Here is a 15,733-nt window from a genome sequence, read left to right as displayed (position 1 = left end):
TTGTTTTGCCTTTGGCTCCAGCTCCTCTCTCTTGCCTTCACCTGGCACCACCACCTTGAGTGATGGTGGCTGCCAGAGCCTTGCTCACCTAGCCCTGGTGATTTTGGGCTTGCTTAACCTTTTGGAGGCTTTCCAGTGAAGGCACTAAATATAACTAGAGCAGGACATGCAGTGGGTGTCCATGTGTTGTTTCCTCATGCCAGGAGTCATTAGCATAGTGCAAGTTCTCACAAATCAACACAGCTGGCTTTGAGAGATTTTCTAGCAAAAATTAACTGCACCTTTTGGGACAATGAAAAATCCATCTTGTGTGGAGAAGGGAGATATGTTGTTTTAGTGACTTCATATATGAGTGATTCTGTACCCAAAAATGTTGCCACTTTAGATTGAGAGCTCTGCAAACAGTGCTATTGCTGTGTATAGATGATTAACAAAACATCTGTGTCACCAAACTGCTTAGTGCCAAAATTACTTTTGGATGCCTATACATATCTGCACTGGAGCAAGAACCTCCTGGGAAATTGCTTTTCTCATCCATCTGTGAATTTTGTTTCCTCTTGTGCAGTTAAGATGCAAATTTTTGTATCCTGCATCAAAAACTGAATATGTTTTGCAAGGAAAATGTCATCATTCAGTGGTTATAGAGCACTTTCCCCAGTTCCTGCAGTGGGTTTCATTTCTGGTACCTGTCAGAGTGCCTGTTGAATTGCCATTTATGCACAGAGCAGAATCAGTCTGAAGGTTCAGCAGCTTCTGCTGACAGCAGCATCCCTGCTCAGCAGTCCTCATCAAGGCACAGTGCTGCATCTGCTCTTCTTCATGCTAGTTTGCTCTTTATAAACATCTGTAGCACCTGTAATATCCACCTAAATGGCAGGCAGCTCAGAAAAAAATCTGCTGACTCAAAAATTCTGTGGACTAAAAAAATTCTGCTGACTAAGAAATAAAAATCCTGTCTGAAGTTAATGTCTTTCAATCTACTTCTCATTAAGTGTAACAACGTTTGTTTTTACAAGGCAGCAGTAAATAAAGGCAATTTTAAAAAAGAGCTTGGGTATCTGGATTTGATCAGGAAGATAACTTGAAGCCTCAGGGACCTTATGTGGTTATTTGTCATGATGTTTCCTGTATAGTTTCTAATTTGAATCTCTGGTGGGTCATTTTTCCAGCCACATTTGATCAGGTCAGGGAGGTTTGGGGTGGGTTGCAGCTCCTGCACTGTGCCCTGCACTGTCACCTCAGTCTGAAGTCCTTCCCCAGAGGCAGCTTTTTCAGGGGTGGTTAATTTAAGAACCTTTCTCGAGTTCTGTGCTTCTGTGTTATGTGAACCCTGAAAAACACAACTCTGGGCATGTGGGAGAATTTAGTTTTCTCTTCTCAGAATAAATCTTTACACACAAATTCATTTGCCACACAAAGTTGCCCTGAGGTAGGCCTGTATCTCTTTATACCATGTATAATCCAACCCCTGACTGGCATCCAATTTGCTTTAAGGATTTCTGGACAGGCTTTGCATTTACTCAAGTGTGGACAAGTGTAGGTAAGTTGAGACCATTAATTCTGGGTCTGTATCTCTTCCCCAAATATGTTTGAAGGGGTTTTTTTAAAGCTCTGTGGTGGCTGAGGTAGTGTGACTGGTTCCTTGTGCTCCATCATTGCCAGGAGCCACTTCTGACCTCTGTGACAAAACCAAGTGTGAAGGGAACACTTTTTGTGCCATCTTTGCTTTAAATCCAAGAACATGATTTAGTTCATGAAAAGCCATTTCTTTGACTGTTCTTCTGGAAAGGCTTGGTTATCTTAGATTTTTTGAGGGCTTTCCAGCCTGGCAAACATCCAAGAACCATTCTAGAAGGAACATTACCTTGGGCAGCCTTTGCCAGCCCAGCTGGAGAGACCAAGGCCCTGAGGCCACACTCCTCCCTCTCTCTCTCCAAGACTGTCCCTTTCAGAACAGAGGTGTATCAAAGTCACAAAAAGGAGAAACTGCTGTTTCTGTCCTGCTACTGAACATACCATTGTTTTCCCCTCTGTGCTCTCAGCTCAGGATATCCATAATGACAATAACTTCCATGACCAGCATTTTTCAAACACCAAGGCCACCTAAGTCCCTACACAGCTGTAGAAAAATCTCAGCTTTTGACAGCTCTCATTACACACAGGCTGAATGAGTTCCATGCTACCATGTTAGAATATTATCTGTTCAGCTATCATTAAAATCAGAATTTGATACTGAGTCAGGATCCCTGGGAAGCCAAGGAGGAGTCCCAGAGACTCAGTCATTTAATAATTCTATTCAGCTTATTTTCCAGACACACAGGACACAAACCAGCACAGGTGACCCTAGACAACATTACAGCTGAAACCTGAAGCAGCTGTATTAGCAATCTTATATTGCAGTGAAAGGGACACTTTCATTCACTAGTTTTGTCTTTCTTTCCTTCCCTGTTTTTAAGTGGCAGAGTTCAGAGCACACAGCACTCTGCAGGATGAGACCTCATGTAAATGATTCCCTCATCCCTGCCCTGGGAATTGCACATTTCCTTTCCCTGATGGGCAGGCACTGAGCACAGGGGACAGCTGGCTTGTTCTCACCTGTTAATGGCAACTGCATTTTAGTGTCATCCCATTGCAAATCAAAGACACTGGGCTGTGCCTTTCAGTCAAACAAGGCATGAATAGAGATTTATAAAATGTGGATTGATAGCAACTCATGAGTTGTTACCATCACCTGTAGTGAAAATAATTGTCTGCATCCTTTGAAATATTAACTGAAAATGCTTTCATGTTGTCTTGACTTTAGGGAAAACTGTTCTGATGTTCTTGAGCTGGAAATGTGATAACTAGAGTCAGGTCCCTGTTAGTGGGAAAGCAAGTCAGACTTGCTTCAGGAATTTGCATCCAGAGTAAAAACAAAAGCCATTTTCTAAATGACCAGATTCTTTTTGTGGTTGTGAAATTTAAAGATAAAATCCTTAATTGAAAGACTGACTGAAGTAATATGATTGTATGTTTAACCTCTCCTGCCAAATGTTAGACAGAAAAAATTAGGGAGACACAGTATCTGAGAAACTCACTATTGCTGCAATATAATATTGTGTGCAAAAATTATTCAAATATCAAATCTGATTTAGAGAAAAATGATACCTGACTTTCCCACCAAATGAAAAATGTTCAGAGTTCAGGAGTGACTTAGCCCTTAGGAGCAAATGTCACATATGAGGGCAACCTGCATGGGAGGTATCTTATTTTGTGGAGATAAAGGTCTTCAGTTCACACATCAAAGTCACAAGGTTTATTTTTCTGCTGACTTTAGTTTGACATGACTATATATGGCTACAGATCAGTAACTTCAATTTCATCCTATTTTCTTGGCACATTTCAGAGGTGGTGAGAGAGATGCAAGAAAAAAGCAGTCAGGGGAGTTTGGCTGTGTTTTGTGCATTGTTTGTGAAGTGAAAAAGTCTTATTTTGGTACTTATTTTCCACATTTATTCCAAGCCCTTGTCTTCCAAATGTTTATCTGTTCTGAGATTGAAGAGATGTGTAAACAAGCAATCCTATCTGTGGGTGCTGAGGGTTTTCTCAAGAACTCTTCCCAGGAAAGAGTCATAATTTGTCTTTTGAAATTCTCAGAGTAATCTCAAGGAAATGAAAGGCACAAGGGCTGTTGTCTAATGGGCAGCACTGCTGAGAATCACTGCTGCACAAACACTCAGTTCTCAAACCTGTGATAGTGTTGGGAGAACAGGTCAAGGTCAGAGTCCATTGTAAACCTTCCCTTCTGCTCTGACTGAGTCCTTTAGACTCAATTTCTACAGAAAAAACCAAAACATTAAAACACCATGAGATGTAGTCCCAGAAACCCTAGCAAAATTTCACATTGTACAGGTTGGGAGAAAATTAGACCACGTATGATAGAACATATGGTCAGAGCAAAGTCTGTGCTTCCACAGACACTGAGAGATCTGCAGAAAGCACAGCATGCAGGTCATTGGTCCTGTTAGGATTTCTTCCCTTGGCATTAGGGGAATTCAATGAGCTCATGAATGTCAGATTTACCACAGGTGAGCTCTAAGCCTTCCTCTTAGGCAGAGGACTTGGCTAGGTTAGGTAGAAACTGAAATTTCCACATGCTGTCTCTCCTCAGAGGAACTGCATCCCTACATCTGGTGGGCTTGGTCTGCCAGGCTCATCCTGGCACTGCTTCTCATCCTCAGCACCACTGGGGCTTGTGTTCAGTCCTGGGCCCAGGACAAGACTGATGATTGGTAGTAATTGCTGCCCTTCATACCTAGAAATTGTTTCCTTACTTCCCACAAGTTGTGGAAGCAATTGTGGTGCCTCTGCTTCTGCTTTAAATGCATAATTTTGTATAACACCCATTAAAAATAATGAATTTGGAAGGGGTCACAGCATGAATATCCTGACATAGCTATGTTTGGAATTATGGATGGAGCATAAGAGATTTCTGCCCTAATTATTTTTGCAATTTAATTCATAATTATCCTTGTAGACATTTGGGCACCTTCATTACTTTGCTTCTATTGGCCTGAATAGTTTTTATGTCAGTTTCTTGCCCTCTGTAAGTTTGTGTTCAGAGCAGTGCTGGGGAGGCAGAGCTGGCAGTGTGAGCAGCTGCTGCTGTGAGAGCCAGCTGCTCACACTGGAATGTGCTCTGTGCTGCTCACTGCTGGCCACTCCTGAGCAGGGACATGGGGTTTGCCATTACTGGGGGCCTCGATTACACGTGTCACTGACTGCACACAGGAAAGGACACATTGCTCTGCTGCTCATGGGCTCGTGCTGCCACTGCAGTACAACCTCATCAGGTTCAGAGGTGATTTTTGGGCTTGTTTTGAAGTACTGAATTCTCCCCCTTGCCTCCTTCATTCAATTTGCATTTTCCTTCTTCTGCCAAGAGAAATTACCAGTCTTCTTCTTGAGAAATTCTCATTTGTAAATAACTCTTGTGTCTTTCCTTTTCCAATTTACATGCTATGTTTTGGAGTCTAAAATCAGAAACCCTGCGACATGGCCTTTGATGTGATTTGCAGTTTGTCTTCCCATATGAGGACTCACTTCCTATGAGACAAAGTACAGAATATGATGTGCAACACAGGCTAAAAGATCTTGTGTTCTAGTTTGATGGATGCCATTCACTTGTGATTTCGGCTTTTGTTTAGTTTGCTTTGCTTTGCCTTTTATTTTTTTTCTTTTCAGGAAAATCTTCCATTGTTTTCTATCTCAGTTTTCAGATTTTAAAATATGCTGATCATTCTTGTGAGGACTGTCACCAAAACCTGAGTAAAGATGCATCCAGCATTAGGGTTAAAGGCTGCCATTTATATTTATGTGGCATCTCATTCTAGATACGAATGGACTGAAGCTGAAATCAGCCAAGTATCTCAGCTGGATGCATCGGTAGAACTTCTGACAATAGCTGAACCTGAAGCTGACAGACAGCAAGTCCTATTTTTACCTCAGGAAAATCTGAAGGCACTTTGCTGTGACTTCATTTTCTGCTTCAAAGTTGAGAAATGTCCAGACTTCTGTTGAAGAAAAGAAGACTGAGGCTCTCCCAGGGTTAGCTGTCTGTGACAAAAACATTTCCTAATACTGACAGGGTGGTTTTAATCCTTCTGCTCAGAGCCAATTATTTGGATGTGCTCTGATGACTGATCCATGTAGTGCTCCTGGGATAAGCCCTCTGGAAAATGAGATTTAAGACCTTTTTCACCTTTGGTCCAAGTTTTGGTATGGGTAATATCTGAATACTCAAGTGCAGTTATTCTGTATATATTTATGCCACATTTCTATAATGCAGACACTAATAATTACTTCCCAGGTTTTTCACATAGACCTCAGATTTGAGGATGTGTTCATTGGAGTTTCTAGATCTACTGTCAAGGGATGATTTCCATTTGATGTTTTTGAATGTGGAAAGTGTTTTCGTAATGGACTATGAAAGATATGGCTAATGTTTCTGTGCATCACCAAGAATAAAATTTTGACCTCTAAATAGTTACATATGAAAATGAAAAAAAGGTTAATTAAGAAACATTAATGAAAAAAAATCAAGAAATAGAAAGACCTTAGGACCATCAAGAAGTAAGACATCAAGTATAACTTTCAAAGACATCAGTATTATTGAATTAATTGTGTTCTGGAGTCCCTTTTCTAATAATAATTCATGTTACCCTGCTGCTGTGGGATATCATTGCTCAATAATTCTTTTTTGTTTATTCACAGACCCCACAGCCAGCTGAAAACTACATCAGTGAAGGAGAGTTTGAAGAGGATCTGAATTCTACCCCAAGCACAACGGAGCTGGAGGTACGTGGATCCAGCCAAGAAACAGATGAAGATTATTTTGAAACCGTGTCACATCAGAGTGGATCTTTGTCAGATGTGAAAACTGAGCCTTATGAGAGTGCATCAGACACAGAATCCCTTTCCAGTGACATAACTGGGAATGCTTGCTCAGATTCAAACTGCCTGTTTACTGAAAAAAAACTCTCTGTGCTGTAATCTTCCCAAAGAAAAGGCAGAAACCTTCCATGGACTCAAGTGCTGCAGTCAACCAGAGTTCACCCAGCACCTACAGCTAGAATTGTCCTCCAAAATAAAAGAAGCACCAAGCAGAACTGAGTTTTGCCTGCAGTTTGCAGAGTTAGAGGGTGAAGAATTTGGTGATGAAGAGCTAAGGTTGTCCAGTGATATTTCCACGACAGAGAGGCAAGTCTATGAAGAGAGCATTTTATCACAGACAAGGAGAAAGTCTGTGACAGCACTGCAGAGTCAGGCAGAGTTAGAAAGTGAAGTGCAGTCCTGTACCAGCTCAGTATTTACAGAAAACAGTGTTGCAAGACTGAAGGAACATCCTGCAGTATTTAGCATTGCTTGTTTCAAAGCAAACTCAGAAAGTTGCTTGATTTTTCCTCAGGTACAGCAGTTTTCCTTCAGGTCAGATGCAGCACCGAGCTATAGTTTGCCTAATCTTCATTTTGAAACAAATGGACCCAGCTGTAAAAGTGACACTGAGACATCTGACTGTAAGTGTGATTTAGAGTCTATGTCCAGTATAAAATGCAGCAGGAGAAATTCAGCTGACAATGAGAACACTACAAGTAAAAGGACAAAACATGGAAGTACAGAGACCATGTTGGCATCAGATTCACTCTTCTACCAGAGCTGCTTCAACCCAAAATCTTGGCTACCACACACAAGGTCAAAGATTACAGAAAGTAAAACATGGCACAGTGTACCTGAAAATATCAGTGCTCAAAGTGAGACAGAATGTGTGGGGAGCTGTATTCACTCAACAGACAAATTTAGATGGTCATGTTCCAGAATACATCTTCAAGAGCTGGATTTTGAATACACCTTTGGAAACTTTGGAAGGGTAACTGTAAACCCTGAAAAAGCTATAGAAACAGAAGGCCAATTTGGCATAAAAGGGTTTCTTCTTGATACTGACACAGACTCCAAGGTTTCTCAACCTGCAGCCTCTCCCCAGGGCATTGATTGTTATTTGCACTCTAAATCAGAGACATGTGGCCTTAGCCCAGAGCCAGCTGGTACTTATGCTGACAGCTTAACATGGAATGATGCTTGTGAGGACAGTGCAAACCAAAAGGAGACATCCTCTTCCCTGGATTGTGATCCAGTGATCATAAACACCAAGGAACTTATGCAAAGCAGTGAGTACAAAGCTGAAAGAGATCTGGAAGCAAGCATATTCCCATGTTATATTGATGTTGGATTGAACACTGGTGATACTAAAAACCCTGCAGCTTCTCAGGCAGATGTTCCTGATGTTGTGGAAAGCAGAGACTGGGATTGTTCTTTAAACTGTGTTTCCAGTAGTGGAATACAGCATGAACATTTGAAGGAGAATGGCCTTGAATCTGAACTGTCAGATACAGAGATTGTGGAAGGAGAAAGATGGGCAGATGATGCTTCTAATCTTGGCTTTGGTTGGAAAATCCTGGAAACTGCAACACAACCAGATGGCAGTGACAGAGGGGCAGAGTGTGGAGAGTCCATGCAGCAAAATACAAGTTGCAAAACTGGTGCCTTAAGGAGCCACTCAGAGGTAGGAACAAGTGAACATTCCACTCATGAAGGAGAGGATGAGGAGAGTGTCTTTGCTGTTGAAAGGACTTCCATATCAGATGACATAAGGCAGGAAGAGGATTTAAAGACTATTCCAGAATTAAAGCCTGCCCTAATTATAGTCTCTGTAGAGGAGAGAGGATTACAGTCTGAAACACTGAATGATAACCTTCCTACTGAAGTGGTAGCTGGGACATTGGGAAATGTAGTGAACCAGGATTTGAAGTCTCCTTATACTGTCAGTGAAGCTCATGAGGAGCCAGAGAGAGTTCTGAGTGAAAGCTGTAACTGTGAAGAACTAATTCTGGCCACCCATCCCATTCCTGGCAGTGCAGAGGTACTCTCTGGTAGGGATACAGCTGAAGTAAAAACAGAAATTTCAGAAGAGAAAAGAGAGAAATCAGAAGCAATTTCATCCTTTGGGTTCACCTGTAGTAATTCTGCAGTAGCAAGTGCTAAAGTGGAATTCAGGAATGTTGCTGTACCACTAGGCAGTGATACAATTATTGCAGAAAGTCAGACAGACCCGTGTGAAAAATCACATATAGAATCCCCCAGTGGAAGCAGTGTGAAGGTCTCTCAGGAAGAGCCCTGCAGAACAGGGACACTGGTGGCTGGTGCAGTGACACTGGAAATGAGCAGGAGAGAAAGAAGTTTGTGTCAGGGAGATGGTGCTGGTGTCAGCCTACAAGGGCCCAGCATGGTCTCTGGACATGCAGTAGGCAGGCAAGGGAAGGAAAGCTGTAGTGGCTCAAAGGAAGAAACAGGCATTTGTGAAGAACCCTCTCCTAGGGAAGGAAAGGAGGGCTCTCCTGCAGGAGACACCTCTAGCCCCAGCAAAGACAGTGCACTCAGTCTGGATGTGTCTGATGTCTTTGATGAGTCTCTGAGCAGGGAGCCCCACAGCACCTTCATGCTGGGCCTGGATAATGTGAGTACCTGCAGCACTAACAGCGAGGAGCTGGATGAGAACTCACCCCACACCCTGGGGAGTAACAGCAGTCTTCATAAAGCTGTACAAAAGCCTACAAAGAGTGAGAATAATGGGAAAGCTCCCAGGTTTTTAGTATTCTCAAAAATGGCGTCTTCCAGGAAAACTAAGCCTGCCTCATTGGAAAATCAGGGAAGCAGCAGTATCTTTAGCAGCAAGGCAAAGATAGAAGAACTGGATATTGCAAAAGATGATGAAGACACTGCAAGTTTGCTGTCTTTCAAAAGTTGTTCATCTGGCTTAGTGCTCCACAGGAAGGAAAGTTACACCTCTGAGTACTCTGATGATGATGATTTATTTTATGAGAGACCTGCAGGATTATTCAACAGGTTGAGCCTGAGGAAGGCCTCTGGCTCTGGTCGGATACTGATGGAAGATGCAGATCGACAGGTTTCAGGTTCATCTGAAAACAATGACAGTGAACTTGTGGAGCATTCATGGAGTAGAAAATCATTCCCTGAAAATGAACACAAAAGAGGCAAAAACCACGAGGGTAAGAAGTTCAGGACAAGGTTGGCTTTGGCACACAAATCTCTCTCAAGCTTATTTGAGTCCAAATGTCCAGAAAAGGAAAACACTGAGCAAAGCTCAAAAACATCAGTGAAAAACGAAAAAGAGAAAGCCAAACTTCGCCAGAGTGCTTGGAAAGCTTTTCTAAAAAGCAAGGAGGCAGATGGACTAAAAAGGCCTGTCTTAGTAAATTTATCATCCACACAGGAGAGCCTCAATGCAACTGGTGGCCACATGTTAACACCAGGAGAGAGACAGCATAGTTCCAATGGACACACCTTTTTAAGAACAGAAACAGATAATGGCTCCTCAACAGACTCCAGCTATTTTGACAGCTCTGTGGAGCCTGTTGATGTCTCTTCACCCACACGTATGTGGAGAAGGCGAATACAGTCCCATGACTTGGGTATCAGATACTCACAGAGCTCAGACTGTGATGAGCAGCAGGAGGTTCTGAGCAACAGTTTAAATACTTCTCTAGAGGAATACTGGATGAAATCTCCATTTAGCCCCACTGACTTGCAGCTGGCATTTTGTCAGTCAAGTCCATCGTGCCCCCAGCTCTCAAATGCTGATGGTAAAGACATGCCTTGTAGGCCCATGAGTCCCAAACCCCAGAGTCCACGATCCACTTCCCAGCACAGGAACTTCCGCTACCCTGGGCGGGTATATGCCACTTCCATGATCTCCCTTGGGAACAGCTCTGGAGGGGAGAGCAACCTGGAGACTGCTCCTGAGAGACCAAAGACCCTGAAACCCAGAGGAAATCTCTTACACTCATTGGATGACTTCCAGAAGGATGACAGTGGCATCAGCAGTCAATCCCAGATCAGTTTAAACACAGCTTCTTCCATTAGTGACATGCTCCGAGACGAGGTGAGTTTCTGTCAGGGGAGGACCAGGGGTGGTTTGGTTTGCAGTCTTTTGCTTTGCTATGGTTTAGGAATTCCAGTGAAACTCTTTAATGGCTCAATGGCTCATTGATTAGATGAGTGCATAAACATTCCTCTCAGTCCAAGACAGCACCACTCATTATTTCTGTTCAAGAATATATGAACTGGTGTGCTCTTAAAGGGAAGATTTGCTACAAAACCCCAAAGGAATGGAGCAATCACAACACCATTAAAAATTGTACAGACATCACCCTGCATTCATCTCCAGTCTTTAGCTGGGTTTTACCCCTCTTGAGGCAATTGAGACTTGTAACTGGTGTATAGTAAATAAGTTTCTCATTGTGAAAGGCAACAAATAAATCAATTCCTATGGTTAGCAGTCACTTTTCAAGTAGTAAAATCACTTTCTTCAGACAATGAATAGCTGTCTTTTGAAGTACCATGTGTCTTTTGCATAAACCATAAGTACATTTTGGTACCTACTGGAAGTCCTAGACAGAAACCTCCCACCAAGCTGCAGAGTCAGGGTCTCCTTTTCATGTCATATTTTGTTCTAATCAGGTAACATATTAAATCCTTGGCATAGGCTGAACATCATGGAACAGATTAGATCTTCAGTAGGGATTTCATGATTGGCTGAGACCTCTAAAAGCAGTGACTTCGTCCATAGCAGGCTTTTAATCCCAGAGAGGATTTCCCAAGTTGTAGTAAGTGGCTGGGAAAGAAATCTCTTTTAGTGGCTCAGCACAACCCCCAGAGTGTCAGACACTGAGCTGTAACTGAGGTCCCAGAACATTCCTTGACCATGCTACTTTTCCAATATTGTTGCTGATGAGTTTTGACATTAAGAAATGGGAGAATAAATTTTTGAGCAGATTGTCAAAATGTTGCACTTGAGAGAGTGCATGAACTTTTACATACCAAAAGCAAAGAATTTTCAGAGGGTTCATGAATCTGGAAATTCTTGATCAATTCACAACAGCTGAGAGCTGCCTGTGTTCAACTCACATGAACCTCTCAGCTTTTGCTGCTGTTGCCTTTTGCCTCTCACATCTCAGCTTATATTAAGCCTTTAAGATACCCTCCAAGATAGTCTTATCCTACCCTTTCTCCATATTTTTTTACAGAAAGTCCTTTATTTTTGTACATAAACAAACAAAGATAGGCAGAACCATGGCTTTATCTAGCCAGGTCTTGAAAACCTCCATTGCTGAAGGTTTCACTGCCTCTCTGGGAAACATATTCCTTGATAATTTTTTTCCTAATGCCCAACAAGAACTTTCCAAGCTGCAGTTTCTGGCCACTGTCTTGTGGTGTTGTCTGGCACTACTGAGAAGAGCTTGGATCTATCACAATGCCTTTAGTGCCCTCTTAAGAGATTAAAAAACCCAGCTCTCTCAACCTCTCCTCACATATTCCCAAATGAAAGTGTTCTGGTTGATTGGCTTGGGTTTTTTCTCTAAAGCTGTCTGGAATCCAAAGAAGTGTTTGAGTGGCAGTTTGAGAAGTGAGGGCTGTAGTATCAGAATTCCAGAGGGAAAAATAGGAAGAGAATTAGCTTTATTCCCTTCTGTGCTTAGCTTTACTTGAAAATCTTTTGTTTCATGGGGATCAGTTTAGCCTTCAGACTTAATACAGGACAGTGTATTCCAAACAAGAAGCTGCAGCCTAGGAAAAAGCGAGACTTGGGCTGTACACACTGTCAACAGATGAAGCCTCTCAGAGGATGAATAAAATCATTGACCTGTAAATTACAGCTCAAAAGAACATCTAGAAAAGAGTGTAGAGATGAGGCATGTGTAAAGCCTTGAAAAGGCAAGCCCACATGCTATAATGTAACCACCAGGAGCAAATAAATAATTACTTAAATTGATTGCTAGATTAAATTATTCAAAGAAAACGATAAAAAATTTAAATGGTATCTAAGACATATAAAACCAGTTTAATTTTCCTGATTCTTCTGGAAGCTGCAGATATCTGAAATTGGACAAATGCAGCTGGAGCCTAGAAATTAATGCAAATGTCCCAGCTTTCAAACACAACATCTAATCTATTAAAATAGATAGTGCTTTGTTTATTTCAATTTTCAAGACATTGTGAAATGAAGTAGAATTGCACCCTGGATTTTTAAAGCAAACTGTATTTTCAGGCATCTCTGGAAATACAACAGACATTGGGCAAAGTATATTTGCAGTGTTAAGTCTTTCCAAAATAATTATCATCTGTATGCTAAGGATGGCCTTCCTTACATATGCTGCTTCCTAAAGAGGTCATAAAATTCAGATTATTGGTGAATTTGAAGAAAAGTCCTTTTCTGTTCCACATGAGTAAAGACATTAGTGCAAAACATATCTGTAATAGTGAAGCTCTTGAGCTCGTTTCCCATTGTGCCCTCCAGGATGGAGATTAGTATTTGTTCCCCAGCCCCAGGTATTTTTCCAGTTGTTTCAGCATTATCTCTTTAAGTTTAATGCCATACTGCACTGGATCAGCTCTCCCTGGACACCTCCAGCTACCACTCAGGTAAGTAACTCACCTGAGCCTTCTGGAGCACACACCAGCCCCTCTCTCATCACCTGCTAGTGGTTAACATTCTTCAGGTTTCATCCAGGACAAAGATTTTATGCTGAAAACAGCAAGACAGAACCATTACCAGTTTGCCCATCTGCCAAACCCTTCACTACTTGTTTACCTAATCTGCTCATGGCAGGATTTTACTTCCATAATTGTGTTACTCAGGAGGCAAGAGCAAACTGTCCTAAAATGTCCCATGTTTGGAATTCACATCTTCTTACTCCTGTCCTGTAAAGCGGGGTTAGACACAAAACACCTTTTTCACAAAATCTATTCTTTCTAGACTGTGGCATCTCTTACCAGAGCCAAAGAAGAATTGACCTGGAATTGCTGGATAGTTGAAAATAGATAGGAAGTGCCTGCAATGGTTTGAGGGTTGTTTAATTTGGATTCTTCAAATAGTCTGTGAGAAACTGGACAGATACTATTGTCAGGAAACAGCATTTTTTTGTCATGAGACTCCTGAGTTCACTCATTCCCCAGTTTTGTTATCTCCCACCTTAAATATTATTGATTCTTACAGTGAAGCTATGTGGAGTAGTGGCTGGTTGCCTTAGGGGCACACTTGATTTCAAGTTGTTCTAGTATAAAAGCTGTAATTTTGTGCAACCACTCAAATGGGAGCGAAGGGCAAAGCTGTGCAATTCCTTACCCTTGGCCCAGCATCAAGCAAATAAAATGGATAGTGTAAAGAGCACATCAGGGCTTAATATATCAGACCTGCAGGCATCCATGAAGCCTTTTCACATTGTATAACTGAAGGACAGTTGGAAAACCAGAAACAGACAAGAGGTCATTTCTCTATTTTCAGAGACATCCTCTGTCTTTGTAAATAATATTATACAGACAGAGTGACCTAAATCCTGGTGGTAATGTCAGTGTGACATGCCACCTAAAATGAGGGTGAACAGGGTGGAGTGCTCCTGAGAGTTTTCTTCTGAGTTGTTCTGTGGCTGAATAACTGAGCTTTGCCATCTTCTGGCAAAGCAAAATTTCCATCCACCAAACCCTGTGTGTTCACCTGCAGTTTGTAAAACAGGAGCCTAAACAGCCACGTCAAACAGCACCTGAAAAGAGGCCAAATAAGAAATGGGATCCCCACCGAAAGAGGAGACCCCCCCGGGTTCCACCCTGCCCACGCCCTGCCTCCAGCCTGGAGAGCAAAGCCCGCAGGCTCTCCTCCCTTGCTCCAGAGGAAAAAGCCAAGGAGCTTCCAGAGAGGAGGAGGAAGAGACCCAAACCCCCCTATAAGTGCTTCAGCTTCGATGATGTTTGGATGGAGAGGAATGAAAAGAGGAAGCTAGAGAAGGAGACACAGCCAGAGGGAGGGGTTCAGTTGCGACATCTCCCAAAGGACACCTCAAAAGTAAGAAGCCATACACCCACCTCCTCATTCCCTGGCACTGTCTGCCTCTGCTCTGGCTGCTTCTCTCTGCTCCCATCATATTCCTGTCCTTACACTTTGGCTGGTACCACTTCTGTCAGCATTTCTGGTACTTTGTGCAAACTGCTGAAACACTAACTGGTCCTTAAGTGGTGATGTCTGAAGGTGGTGGGTTTCTCAGCTTCTGTAATTGAACAGTTCATGTTCTGTGAGATGATGGAAATAGAATGCAAGAGAATCAGGTTGCTTCGTGAGTTGCTGAGTGATAGGGAGGGCAAGGAGCAAATCAAAGTTTCCTTAAATCAATATAAATTAAACTGATGAAATCTCATTCTGTGCCCTGTGGTGTTGCTGTGTAACATTAATAACAGACTTCTAAATTAGACTTCCTTTGTATCTCAGGCCAAATCCACAATTCCTACTGAAGCAAATTCCCGCTGTGAAACACTTGAGAGAACATTGCCATTGGATTTTTAGCTATTAATATTCTCCTCTCCACTGAGGGAGACTTTTAGTTCAACATTATGATTGCTTGTGAAAAACTTTGTGGCTGTTGTGACTCACACTGATGGCATCTGTTACTTTTGGATCCAGAGCTAAGGTCTGTTCCCTTCAGGGAAGAGTCACAAATCTCTATCCAAGAGCCAAACTTAGACTTAATACATGCAAAAGAACTTCTGGGGAAAAAGGACATGAGATCAAGGGATGCTCTATGAAGCCTCTCACGATAATATTGAGAAAGTTTCTGATCAAGCTTGAAATCACATAGCAGATACTCAAATAAAAGCTTTCCTCAGGGGGAAAGCTTTCTGTTTTGGTCTATTATCTGTATTTGTTTCCCTTTCTCTTTGTTGTCCTGGTTGCCTGTTTCTCCTTGTTATTACATTTAAACTAAAATTTTGGAGAGGAGATGGGGCCTCAGTAGTCCTGTCACCACTTCAGAATATGCTTGAGCTTGTGTGCACAGACAGTTCTGTGAATAGTGAAGGAGAATTATTGGCCTGCCCACTATGGCTTGCCCAGAGAAAACCTGGGAGAGCTCCCATCAAACTGGCAGACACCTGGGACAGCAAGCCAGACCAGTCCCAGAAAGAGAGTTTCTGAAAAACTACCCCCTGTTCCTCCTTTCTCAAGGAAAGAGACTAAAAATCTGTGATATTTTGTATGAGCTGTGCTCTTCAGCACAAAGTGTTGCCAGTTGCTGCATGGATGGGTACTGGATGTGGTTCTCTGATGTGATTCCCACTCTCAGTTCAGTGTGGA

The 15,733-nt window shown here is 42.2% G+C and overlaps 1 protein-coding gene across 2 annotated transcripts in view; it reads left to right on the top strand.

Moving 5' to 3' along the window:
- Nucleotides 1–15,733, top strand: part of ARHGEF4 (Rho guanine nucleotide exchange factor 4) — a 206,861-nt gene that overhangs the window by 72,783 nt on the left and 118,345 nt on the right. For both annotated transcript variants that reach the window (XM_079315544.1, XM_079315543.1), the window contains 2 exons: nucleotides 6,253–10,495; nucleotides 14,114–14,452. In XM_079315544.1, the coding sequence (XP_079171670.1) occupies nucleotides 6,476–10,495; nucleotides 14,114–14,452 (4,359 nt within the window). In that variant the 5' untranslated portion in view covers nucleotides 6,253–6,475. The remainder of the gene's footprint in view (nucleotides 1–6,252; nucleotides 10,496–14,113; nucleotides 14,453–15,733) is intronic.

The sequence above is a fragment of the Erithacus rubecula genome (genome assembly GCF_903797595.1).
Source record: "Erithacus rubecula genome assembly, chromosome: 11".
NCBI classification, from domain to species: Eukaryota; Metazoa; Chordata; class Aves; order Passeriformes; family Muscicapidae; genus Erithacus; species Erithacus rubecula.
The sequence above is the reverse complement of the archived record's forward strand: the minus strand, read 5'-3'. Positions and strand labels throughout refer to the sequence as shown.